Genomic DNA, 13355 nt, shown 5'->3' on the forward strand with positions numbered 1-13355 from the left:
ATTAAATAGAACAGTCCTTTTTATGCAGGGCAGTACATTAAATGCTTTATATGTGATTTTTTGATCCAGCAGATGTCGCCCTTGAGCACCAGCATGAAACCAAAACAACTTGCGCTGCATTGTTGTGTTAGCATGCTAATGCTAGTGATCTTTATTATGCTCGTATCTTCACACTGCATGTAAATTTACCTGAAATGAGCGTGATCTAGAAACACAGTTAAGCAGTGAGTACAGTATGTTATTCTTCTTTTCTCTAGTCCCTCAATTAAACAACTTTTATACACGAGGGGAGGAGTCATCCGGCCGTCCGGGCGATGTAAACAAAGTGAAGATAGGACTCTGAAAACTCTGAAAACATCACAGACAGTGGGACTCAGGTGTTACACCCATTGTAGACAGTCATGACTCACAGAGTTATTTTCAGAGGATATACTTGATTTATATTATATTTAAGTGTGAAAAATCTCATATAAAGCCTTTAAAAGACCAATACGTAAGATATCTACGGTATTAAATCATAAATTGACCTTACTATATCATCAGACATCAAGGAAACGTTCTAGAAAGGAGGCGGTTTTAAGGCACCCCCACATGGCCGTTTTGGACGCCCCTCTTTTTGCCAGATATGAGACGAGTTATAAGTGCAAACCAGAATATATTGGAGCGACAGTAGCAGGCAAGAGAACTGGTTCAGATATTACTGATTCTACCCGACCTAAAAAGTTTTCTAATAAGCTCCATGAGCAGAAACGTGGTTAAAACTAGGAGAAATATTGGAGATGCATTTGAAAAATGGAGAGAGGTTAGTACACAGAAAGGTTTCAAGACAGATGCAGAGCTAACTAAAAACTGAAGCTTCATTGTCTGTAACATAGCAACCTGCATACACATTGACTCTATGGAGGAGGGGAGGGGGGACAACACTATTTAATGTTTCAAATTATAACTGCAGTACCCATTTTAAACACTAGGTTTCAGAGGCACATATTGCTCCTTTAATTTTGAATATAGAACCATAAGTATTGTTTTTCATCTGTGTCGTTCTTGAGAAACGACCCTTACTGTCTGAAATAAAGATGATTTGACACTAAATGTTCAGTGTATGTGCTGCCTGTGTGCTCCTTACACTGTTTTTGCCTCCGTTAGGCTTGTCCAGGTCCCAGGTGAAAGTGGAGATGCTGCACTCGGCTGCGGGTGTGAAGGGGGAAGTCTTTCCAAACTGCAGAGCCTCCAGCAGGGTGGTCTTCCCCTGCCTGGGGGGGCCGATCACCAGCATCTTCAGCAGTCTGAACGGCTCGGCTTTCCTGAGGTGTGCCCGGAGGAACGCCAAGACAGAGCCAGGACCTGGAGAGAGGAGGTGTCACAGTCTGGAGGTCATCGTGATGGTAACATTACTGATTATCTAAAAAAAATATTAATAGTTTATACATTTTACTTAATTTATCTGACAAAATTCTAAACTTTTTGGGACTTTTTCACCATGGAGAGCTCAAAATAAGTGAAACGATTGGAACAATGTCCAAACAGATAACAGATCTTTCTGAGGTGTTCCTTCGTAAAGGCTTTCTGATGTCAGGAGAAATGTACTGTGGAGTCTTCAGCAGGTCTTTAAGGACCATGAAGCTGAATGTTTCAAACGTGAGTTGTCAGTCAAGCTTCTTTTGAAGAACAAAAAAAAAGGCGTGTGTTGATTTGGAGACATTTAAACTGTGTACCTTCTTTTCTGATATCTTGGGGCACGTTTGATATGTTGAGGTCTTCGATGTCGAGCTGCCACAGGTTGGAGAGCTGACCGAGCTCAGCTGGAAGCTCCCGGATTCCAGGGTTACTGTTCCAAGAGCAGGAGGAAGAGCAACGCTCAGCCAATCACATTAAAGCAGAGATGTTCATATGACTTTGTTTTTTAAAGACATTTAAAGAGCCTAACAAGCTCCATAAACCCCATTTCATCAAACATCACATTTGTTTCTAACAGCAGGGACGGACAATTATCTGATTCTCTCTGCTGGAGAGCTGAATTATTATCCATTCTATATTTTCAATTAGCCAATTATGATAAGTTATAGTTTAATGAAGGACGAATATAAAGCTTCTATATAAGTTAATGGTTGAAGTTGTATTTTTTGGGGCTTTTTTGTGCCTTTATTTAGAGATAGGACAGTGGATAGAGTCAGAAATCAGGGAGAGAGGAAAGGAGCCACGGGTCGGATTTGAACCCGGGCCGCTCGCTTGGAGGACTATAGCCTCCGTACATTGAGCACGCTCACTAACCACTGCGCAACCAGTACCCCAAATCTCTTCTCTCTTTTTTTTTACCCTAATACAAATAGTAATGTTTCATTTAATGAATCAACACAGAAACTATTTAAGCACATTCAATCTGCCAGTTATTTCATGTATAGTTTTACTTTTATTTCCTTTTCTTTTACAAACAGTAAAAGATGCTGTAGAAATGCTTCAAAAACATACTTCAAACTGAAACAGCCAATCATATATATTTTTTGAAACAGCAGAAAACATACAGATTACCAGAAATCAGCACTTCTTCTTCTTTTCATTTTGTCATATCTGAATGATGCTCTAGTGGTGACTCAGGTTCATATGCTTCATGGATTATTTTATTGCAGGAACCATTAAACACACTAAGCACGGGTCTGTCTTTGATTACTAAAACAAACGGTCCACTATCCTACACTGGACGCACATTTCTCTGCTTGTTACACCATCGTGGGACATGCAGCACAGCGCTCTGTCTAATAAGGAAATAGCACATTTGCTGAGTCAGTGATTTTTTCAAATATTGAAATAGAGGGTTGGTAGACAGCAGACATATGTTCTCCTCATCTACTACTGTTTACGAAAACTTGCCTTCTTCAACTCAGTCCTCGATTGTAGGACACCAAGCTCCCCGTCATGCAGACACAGACGAACCCTCACACACATACACACTCGACTAAGAGGTAGAGTAAATGGATTGTGTATTTTGTGTTTTGTGGCACCATGCCCACAGATATTTAAAACAGACTGTCCCATGTCCATAGTGCATGCATCGTTAAGAGAATAAAGGATTCCAGCAGAGGAAATAAGTAAATAAATGTGAACGGCCTCCCTTTACTTGATGTTCAGCACACAGAACATTTACAATCATCAGATCCTGTCAACATGTCAACATGTCCGGAGATTTTAATAACTGATGAAGTGACACTGCTGTGCACACTTTAGTTTAGTTATAACATGAAGTGCAGTCAGATATTTCATACAGTGGACTGTGTGTGTGTTGTGTGTGAACAGGAGGACACTGAAAGGAGAGAAGTTAAATATGCTGATCTGAGTATTGAAAGATAACAACAGAGGTTTTGCTAGCTACATGGAAAATCTCTGTTAGCAAGCGAACCTGGCTCACAAAGTGAGAGCTCACATCGTGATTGATTTGATTCATGTATTGCCCAAAACACACCTTTGATTAATTCAGGAATTTAATCCAACCCCTCAAGTAAAATGTGGTCAAATTGTCTGTCGTTTATTCACATACAATTTTGAAAATATTCCCACGGGCTGCATTGAGTGAGGAGGGGGGAGGGCCGCTTGCAGCCAGTGGTCCATCAGTTTGGCTACCACTGCTCTCAAGTTATGTTTGGCAGCAGCAGCAGCAGCACACTGTGGATCCATGACTTCCGCTAATCCATTACTCTGGGATGAATGTCAAGAGTGTAAGAAAACAGCTGCAAACAGCTGCAGCAGGACTGACTTCAAACAACACGCAGACGTTCCCACACACTGAAGGAGCTCATTGGCCGGCGCAACAAAAGTGGGACTATATTCACTTTATTTCTGTCCAAAAGTCTTACTCGCTCATCCTTTACAGCTCTTATGGTGATTTATGTTAGAAAGTTTTTTCTCAGGGCCTGCATCACAAAAGGAATCCTCTCCTCCATGGGTGTTCTTTCAACCAGTTCATTCTGCAGAATGAGGAGTCGGGGGACTAACTGGAAGAAATGCTGGCTGCCCATCAGTCTACTGGTCGAGTTGTGGGGGCCAATAGGGTAGGTAGTATCAACTTGTCACTACCTGACAAGATTGCATCAATGGAGCCTGGGTCTGTTGAAGGTGGCAATGCTGTTATGGTTGCTGTGGAAACTAAGCGCCACTAGGTAATGTAATTAATCAGTAGGACACAGGGGCATGATTTGGAGCACTGGGCACAAGTATCTTGTGGTTATTTCTGATGATCTGGATCAGCTGCTCTTACTGGCTTGTTACAGAGAGGAAGCTTTGTTGATGAACGATTAATCTTGTGTCACATCTATCATGACAAGACATCTGTCATCTCCACAGTCAGATACAAATCAAGAGCAAACTTCATGGAGCGGAACAACTTAACGGGCAAGTTTGTGTTTGAATATCATTTCAGAAATATGCTGAATAGGACCTTGAGACACAGCAGATAGCATGCACATTTAATGTGCAGTTCATGGAGCTACTGGTGGCCACAACCCAGTCTTAGTGAATTCTCTCCTCAGTATTAAAAAAACAACAACATCAAGTATTCAGACAACATGGGTGACTATATCAGCTCTCAACCATAGACTGTATAAAAAGATAGACAACATCACAGCTCACCAAAAATGGAGATAATAAAACAAGAGCTCCCCCTACTGACTGGCTGCAGTATAGGTCATAAGCTCCGCCTCCTCCATGTTAACAAAAAGTGATATGGGTCAAACTATTAAAAAAAAACATGTTCAACATTTTTTTTTTTAAATACAGATTGTGTCATGGTGTTATCATGCTGATGTCTGCATCAGTGTTCATTTTCTTGAGACGTTTCTTTTTAATTATTTAATTGATGCTATAAAAATGCATAAATGCCCTGTTTGACAGCTCTGTTGATAAATACAGCGCTATGTGCACCAGATTGTCAGAGTAGAGGAGGAACAGGGAGAGGAAACGTAACTAACACTCGCAAGAGTCATTGAACTTTCCAAAACTGTGAGTGTCTGCTTCAAACACAAGACATAAACACATAAACACACACGGAGACAGACAGACTCACTTGGAGAGGTAGAGCTCGGTGAGGTTGTGCAGACCACACACAGATTGGGGAACACACTCCAGCTGGTTGTCATTCAAGTAAAGGACTTCCAGAGAATCCCGCAAGATCTTGGGGAACTCTATTGGACACACTGTGAGGATGGAGACATGCAGAGAGTCACAGTGAACACACACAGCAACAACACAAACTGTGTCAAATGATGTTGAACCAGTAGTGATAAAACAAAGTGGCTGACAGTGAAGTCAGCTGAGTATAAAGCCCAGATTCCATGCTGGAACACCATCCCAGTCTCTTGAGAAAGGGGCCGAGCTGACCGACATCTCCTTTGGCTAATACTGACAAGGACCTCATACAGCCCAATTTCAACAACTTCAAAACAACAACTAACTTTCCATTTAGAAGTCCCATTATGAGACTCATACAGGATCACTGTTTTGTCCACTCGTGATCATATGTAACATGAAGAGGATGTACCTGGGTCCGGGTCCCTCCTGTTCCATGTCGTCAGGAAGGCCAGCCTCCTGGATTTGGGCCCCTCTTCTGTTCTAAAGACAAAGTTTTAAAATACAGAAACAGATCACTCTTCATCTGCAAACTGTGCTGACATGACTTTAACAAAAGCTGAAAAAAATCAAGTCAATGTAACAAGTGTCAAAAACTGCAGTTCCTCTGAGTGTCCACTACATGCTGGTTGCAAAGCCAAAGAGTCCCCATCAGGTCCCATATCAAAATGCCCATTTCTACAGCGGGAAATAAACATATTTTCAGCCTGGTTCAATAAAATGTTTTGGTCTCCGTTTCTTTATTGGTTAAAAAAACTATACAGAGGTGAATTCTTTCATAATTCATCTGTTTTGATTTGATTTGATTTGATTAAAGGAAGAATATGCAATTTTTCACACTTAAATGTAAAAGTTGTTTAATTGAGGGAGAATAACATACTGTACTCACTGCTTAACTGTGTTTCTAGATCACGCTCATTTCAGGTAAATTTACATGCAGTGTGAAGATACGAGCATAATAAAGATCGCTAGCATTAGCATGCTAACACAACAATGCAGCGCAAGTTGTTTTGGTTTCATGCTGGTGCTCAAGGGCGACATCTGCTGGATCAAAAAATCACATATTCTCCCTTAAAGGCTAATAGTTTTAATAATTAGTCATGTTGCATATTAAGGGGCTTGGCTGTGTTGACTGGCAGGTGGGTGTGTTGTAGCTGTTTGTTTCACCTCTTTGATTTAAAGTTGGGTAGAGTCAGCTTTTCCAAAATGGCGACCACCAGCATTGGCCTTCAAAACTCCTCTTTGGACACCAATGGGTGACGTCACTGAGACTACATCCACGTTAGAGACCGTCTATGGTTCTTAACTTATGCTGAAGCACATGGGGATCCAAATAAAACACACCTAGACTAAACCGAAGAGTTGCACCTGAATCATCACTAACTGGTGTTATACGTTTTACCTGATCACATTTGATAAGGTATGAAAATAAAATGGCTGATTTTCAAGTTTGACATTTTCACAATTTTTTCTCATCAAACCGATCTCATTTGATGTTTAAAAAATCATACATTTTATTTAAAGACCACATATAGTGCTTTCACACTGACACAAAAACAAAAACATTTTGGTGGTGAGCTGCATGTGTGAACACCCACAGCCGAAATTTTCTTGGACATTCTCTAGCCAGAGTTAATTTTTCAGCATGAAATCGGGGTGAGCTGATGTGAGAACGCAGCAGGAAATATTCATAAAAACTCACAGCGAGCGAGAGTATGATGATGATAATAACCTGTGATTGCCACACGACCATAGACATTATGTACGTGACTGCTACATCTGACCGTGTATATAATGAAACTGCTTAGTTATGTTTTCTGTTTGCCATTATGTTCTTCTCTGCTCTTTTGTTGACATTGTGAATGTGTCCGCATAAAAAAAAAGTCTCAGTATATAATTTTATGGTGGACTCTGTTGCTCCGTCCACCACTTCAGCGTCATTCTTTTTACATCACGTTTTGCTTCCCTCTCGTCCAACAGGGACAGTCTCCTGCTGCGAAGTGCATGTGTGAACAACACACTCAGGAAAATCGCACTGTGCCTGACATTTCAAGAAAAACAGATAACTGTGATGTGAATTTAGACTGCTTTAAGCTCCTCACACTATGTTATTAAACTTTAGTAGGCATGACGAGTTTCTTCTTTTACAGTTGACCTTATCTAACACTCACACACATAAACACACACACTCTCACACACACACTCTCACAGAGTAGTGCGTATGTGTGTCTCTGTGGACCTACTTGCCCAGCTGGTTCCTGGAAAAGTCGAGGGTCCTGAGCTGAGAGCACTTCCACTTAGCCGGGGCCGGGAGTGTCGCAATCTGATTCCCACACAGCCTCAGAGAGACCAGAGCCTGATGGGAGGGAGGAGGGGGAGGAGGGGGAGGATGGGTGAGATAAACCACACACTCACTGTTTACTCTGCAGGAATTCAGACAGTTAGTATACTCTCTCACTGAGCAGTGGTAAGGACCTCAAGCTAAAGAGTTATCTGAGGTCAGAGCAGCATTTTTAAAACCTGGAACCTACTTTTACAAACCTGTTTGAATAACAAGCAGTTTAAGATTTATCTTGCCGGACTATAAGACTGTGTCCTCTAAAAGTTCTTCAGATTGTTATTCTAAGTGTTTGACAACATTACAGAAAGGATCCCTCCAGAGATAAACCTTTTTGTTAAGATGAAGATGATTTTCAAACAACAGCTGCGACATCTCTCTCTCTACAAACACACCAGACTACATTGAGAAAAAGAGGAATTATACCTGACAGAATACAAGAGTCACTGATCAACTGCTGCCTACCACTTCTTCTTTGTTAGTTTTTTTTATTGTGTGTTAAAAAGGCATCAAACATGTTTGTACAGCAAAGTCACAAAGCAACAAAAACGAACCAGTGTTCTGATAAATGTAAATATCTTATTTTCATGTCCGAGAACAATCAGAGAAATTAATATGCTGCAATCTTTATAAAACTTTTGATTCATTTTTGCCAACCATGAATCAATCAGTATTTTAGTATCTGCTTTGTTGGTCAGGTATGAATACACAATCAAAGAACGTTAATGAATCTATGCCGATCCAACACAGAAACAGACACAAACAAATTAAAACAAGATTTACATGTTGCTTAAAAAAAACATAAAATATAACACATAAAACTCACATTAACCCGGCCCACAGGGAAGGGTGGGGAAGGATCTAAAAGTTTCTGCATGACAACAGTGGGTACTGAGCCCAGAGTGTGTGGCATCAACCCTTTTCTAAAACATGTAAACATGAAATGTAATGAGTTATACATCATGCTGCACCTGCTAAAGACATTCATTATCCCTTAAACCTCTCGTTCAAAAAAAACGTCAAAATGCTACGTTAACTTAGCTTTAATGGGCTGTTTGTGTTGTTGTGTTACATTAATGTTGTCCCGGATCCGACCTTCACTATTTGAAACATCAAGCTCACACGACTGTCTTACAAACTACTCGTTCAAAGCAGCATGAGAAAAAACGATGGGGTGAAATGACTACTTTTGTCTCTGCAGTTTCTTTGAGGGAGTAAAGTAACAGCTGGTTCTGATTTCAACCTGTCAGTGAAAACAAGAACACTTTCAGTGATTGTACTTTGATCAGGTACATCTGCCCCGAGGATTATACAGCAGCCATTACAGCCTGTTTCACTGCTGCAGGCCCACGACATCTGCAGGAGAAATTCCAACCTCGTTTTGAACTTGCTAGTCATTTAAACTGTACCTTGAAGTCTACATAAACTGTTTGTGCTTAGTTAAATCCTGGTTGTATATATTCTCATTCTTAGTTTTGATATTTTTTGTGCTTATTTACTTTGTATTTAATATTATATTGTGTTTTTTGCTAATATTGTGTCTTTGGATAACCTGCTGCTGTAACACCACAATTTCCCAGCTTGGGATCAATAAAGTAATTCTATTCTATTCTATTAAACTGCTGGAAAAAATGAACTATATCACACTTTAAAGTGAATTCACAGCCTCAAATAATGATCTCCTTTTATTCTAACAACATATTTTACTTTTTATTCAGAAAGCAGAAGAGGCATTTTAAAATGAGGTGAATGTTTTCCCCTTGTGGAGAGAAGAATATCTTTACACATGTGGAAATGGGTCAGGACCGCTGAAAAATTACATTTCAATTAAAGAAAATAAATCTTTGAATGAGATTGACATAACTCAGGGAGTTTCTCATGTTTCTCTCCTCTCTATATTCTTTAAAATGTGATTGTCCAGATGCCTTTAGGTATCACAATAAGACTGTCAGAGACCCAGAGATGAAGCAGCAGCGCCATCTGGAGGCTGCCCAACAGATAACACATAACATCATTACCTCTCTTCCTTCCTTTTCCTTCTGCCTTTGAAAATCTTTATCCGCAGCACGATTTACAAAGTTTACCCAAGAGAGTGCAGTATTATTGGCTGATAAATTAAAAAAAAAAACACACAAGGCTCACAATTAAGGAGAGACACTTAGACTTTAACGAGGTGGCTCGCCAGATGAAGTCTCTGTGTGGGAAACTCTGCATAAATTCACTTCACCTGGTGCCCTCCAGGTCACAGATCCAGGGACTGGTTGTTTGTTTCAAATCCAACAGGATTAGAGTTATGGTATAGGATCAAATCAGGTTAATCAAAAGAAAAAATGAGTATGTCAGCGGGTAGGATCAGATAAAACCTTCAGTTTGAGTCGTTTCTACTTTTGAGTAGGATTGTGAAACTATAACATCAGGATCATCCTGATCCCAGCAGAGGGAATGAATCAGACTGGATTACAGGGAAAATATGTCAGAAAACTATACAAACATTATTCAAACAAACAACTTTTTTACAAGATAGTTGATATTTGGAGACATTTTTAGAAATGCATTTATGTGTTGTTTTGCTTGAGTGAAAAAGTTGATTCAGGATTAACAATTAAGGATTGGTCTTCATTAAGTATTTCACCAAATAGCATCAATATCAAACAATAAATATCTAATTTAAAGGAGCTCTGAGGATCTTTCAGTTTGTGTGGATGTTGGCGCCCCCTGTGGACAAAGAATTTAGTGTACCCTTTAAAGCTCAGATAATCTGGATTTGATCATCTTTGGATCAGGGTGATTCAATCCATTTTTTTTGGGATAAAAGTGAGCTGGGTTACTTGATCCTGGATAGGAGAAAATTGGAATCCCAAATCCTTATCTGGAACATTTTGAACAACTGACCCTGTGCACGGAGAGCGTTCTTACCTCTAGTTCAAATAAGTGCGGCGGCAGCTCGGTCAGGCTGTTGTCAGAGAAGTCCAGCTCTTGCAGCTGAGTCCTCCAGAAGATGGAGAAGGTGTCTGGAAGACTTTTGATCACGTTGTAGGAAGCTTTGCATTGTTTCTGCACAGGACAAGAGAGAGCGAGAGAGAGGAATATCATCTTTATGTTGAAATATCTGCTTATTTAATGAAACAGAAATTCAAATAAAGATTGCAATATGACAGCCCTCACTGCAAAGTCAGCAGATTTAAAAACGTGGACTAGATACAAAAACTCTCATTTGTTTTATTTTTTTACATTATATACTCCATGATGTCCACAAGCTGAAATGCTGCTCATTAGAAAACAAGTAGTTCATGCAGAGTGAAAGAGTGGAGTGAATAAAAGTGGTGGTGGAACATTTAAGAAACACACATTTTCAGGATATTTTCTCTGTTGGAAATGAAAACATTGTTCAAGTTCAATTGAAGGAGACAATGAACATATCACAGAGCTTTAAAATGTGTGGCATTGTTTATGATTTTGTTTTCTGAACAGAAATGTTTTGCTCTTGAGTCTGGCCTCACAGTAAACTTCATAAAGTTTCCCCTCTATTCATTAGTATTACCTGGGGTCCTCTAGTCATTTGTAATAAAAGTGGAGGTCGTCTGTGATCTTAATCCCGTGCAAATCTGCCATGTCAGTAATTTGTAAAGTAAAAATTCCACCGCAAATTACCTACCATATTTCTCCAAACACAGAGGTTATGTGATCATATTAATCCCGTGCGAATCAGCATCTCATGATTTGGGGTATTTTTTTGTGTTTTTTTAAGGTTTTTTGTGTTCTCCGCTCCTTTTTTCTGCCTTTTTCCCGGTCGAGAATTGTGGAGGCTGCGTTGGCAATTCTAAATGAAAGTTTTGACAGAATTTTAGGTACAAATTCAGGAGGCTCATCTACAGCATGGAGACCAATTCACACTAAGAGCAAGCTCAAATCCATCAGAAGAGAGAAATCTCCAAAGATGATAAGATGCATTACATGCATGGCAGCATGCGGTAAGGAACATTTTTCTATCTTTCAACAGGCTCAACGGTTATTATGTGGTAACGTTAGGCCTATAACGTCAGCTAGCAATCAGACACTTTCCAATCAATATTTCTGACATCATATCTGGGGGATAATGTCAGTAAATTTGGGTTAAACACAGACTTTGCTTATCCCGTGCGAATGTGAATTAGTTAATCATTTTGTAGACCGAGCTGAGCTCTGTCAGCATGAGAGTGCAGCTCTGTGCAGAGTAAAGGTACAGATAGCTTCTCTCAACATTCAGACACAAAACAAGAGCAAACTGCACCGATTACTTTTTGGATGAGTATGTGCCTGAAAATCATCAGAGCTGTATGCTTTGTGAAGTAGAGGTTGAGATGGAGCAGGTAGCGGGAGTAAATGAAGCAAAACTCAGTGACTCAGGCCGTCAGCGTAGCAATCATTAACACCTGTAATAAACCCCCTGTAGATGGTAACTTACTGTAAGTCAAATATGAAATAACTGTAGTCATGAAATGAGGTCCACAGAGTAACACCCAGGTTATTAAACATGAAATAAAGTGAATTCTGATCTGAAATGGTGTGTTCATTCAGCGTCTCACCAGTGGACAGGCCCAGGCCTCAGGGAAACAGCTCAGTGTGTTCCTGCACACGTTGAGGACGCTCAGTGATTTCATAGCGTGCATGACGGACACGGGTAGACTGCTCAGACAGTTCTCAGACACATCCAGCTCCTCCAGCTTACGCAGGCCGATCCAGTTAGTACCTGAAGATAAGGAAATACATTTATACACAAATAAAGTCAACATCAGAGACTTTAAGAGAGTCAAATCAAACAACACAAGTCCCCAAGATGGTGTGGCTCTAATTCTCTAATCTCTCATAGATACTTTATTTATCATTTAAAGGAAATGATGTCCCAGCAGCTACAATCACAGCCAAGACACATGTGATTGCCCACAGTATCTGAGAGTAAGAACAACATACTGTAAGCAATGATCTAGAGAGGAGGACACAACATCAATAATGAACAGCCTATAGTCTGATCTGACAGGCAGAGCACAGTTTTTAAAAAACACTTATATAGTCGTCGTCATCAACAATGACAGCTTCTCCTGAGAGTTATAATCAGGATCCACTTCGTCCTAAAAATCATCATCGTCTTCATCAATATCATCGTCTACATCATCACAGTCAGTCCCATCTCTATTATTTTTTCTTACCAATATTTGTATTTGCATTTTCATTTAGTAACACATTGACACACACACGCAAAAAAGACAAACATATAGACATAACACTGACAGTATAAAAACAAAACAAAACAAAAAACAACAACAATACACAAAAAAGGAGACAGGACAGTGTGACAGAACATAGACAAAAAAAAATAGATAATAGTAATAATAATTTGGGCATAAACAGCAAGATCCTATATAGTTCACACAGTCACATCAGATGAAAAGTTCTTATTTAATTGATAATCATGTCCGTCATGGAATTTCATTTTTCTTTTTCATGATTTTACAATATATTTAACACATCAACATTACCCAGCAAACGGGGGAAAGGTGCCCAGATCTTTTTGAAGGCTTCACCTTTCCCGTTCAGAATATAGGTTATTTTCTCCATAGTGTAACAGTTACTCATTTCTCTCAGCCACTGGGTCACCTGTGGTCTCTCAATATTTCTCCATGATAAGGCAATTAAACATTTTGCTTGGAGTAGGCACCTGTTAATAAGAGTTTTTTTATGTCTTGATATGTCGACATATCTATTATTAAGTGAATAGTTGTTCATAAAGAGCTGGGTCTTTAGCTTTTTCTTAAAGATGCAGAGGGACTCTGCAGATCAAATGGAGTTTAGCAGTTCATTCCACCACCAGGGGACGACAGAGGAGAAGAATCTAGTTAGAGAATTAGGACCCTGCTGTGAAGGT

At 39.7% G+C, this 13355-nt stretch overlaps 1 protein-coding gene across 3 annotated transcripts in view; it reads right to left on the minus strand.

Moving 5' to 3' along the window:
* Positions 1–13355, minus strand: part of lrrk1 (leucine-rich repeat kinase 1) — an 84621-nt gene that overhangs the window by 38414 nt on the left and 32852 nt on the right. For all 3 annotated transcript variants that reach the window (XM_061042724.1, XM_061042715.1, XM_061042732.1), the window contains 7 exons: positions 12019–12182; positions 10370–10507; positions 7359–7471; positions 5528–5598; positions 5054–5183; positions 1716–1828; positions 1127–1344 (listed from right to left, as the gene is read on the minus strand). In XM_061042724.1, coding sequence (XP_060898707.1) covers positions 1127–1344; positions 1716–1828; positions 5054–5183; positions 5528–5598; positions 7359–7471; positions 10370–10507; positions 12019–12182 — 947 coding nt within the window. The remainder of the gene's footprint in view (positions 1–1126; positions 1345–1715; positions 1829–5053; positions 5184–5527; positions 5599–7358; positions 7472–10369; positions 10508–12018; positions 12183–13355) is intronic.

Source organism: Labrus mixtus, chromosome 1 (genome assembly GCF_963584025.1).
Source record: "Labrus mixtus chromosome 1, fLabMix1.1, whole genome shotgun sequence".
In the NCBI taxonomy this organism is placed as follows: Eukaryota; Metazoa; Chordata; class Actinopteri; order Labriformes; family Labridae; genus Labrus; species Labrus mixtus.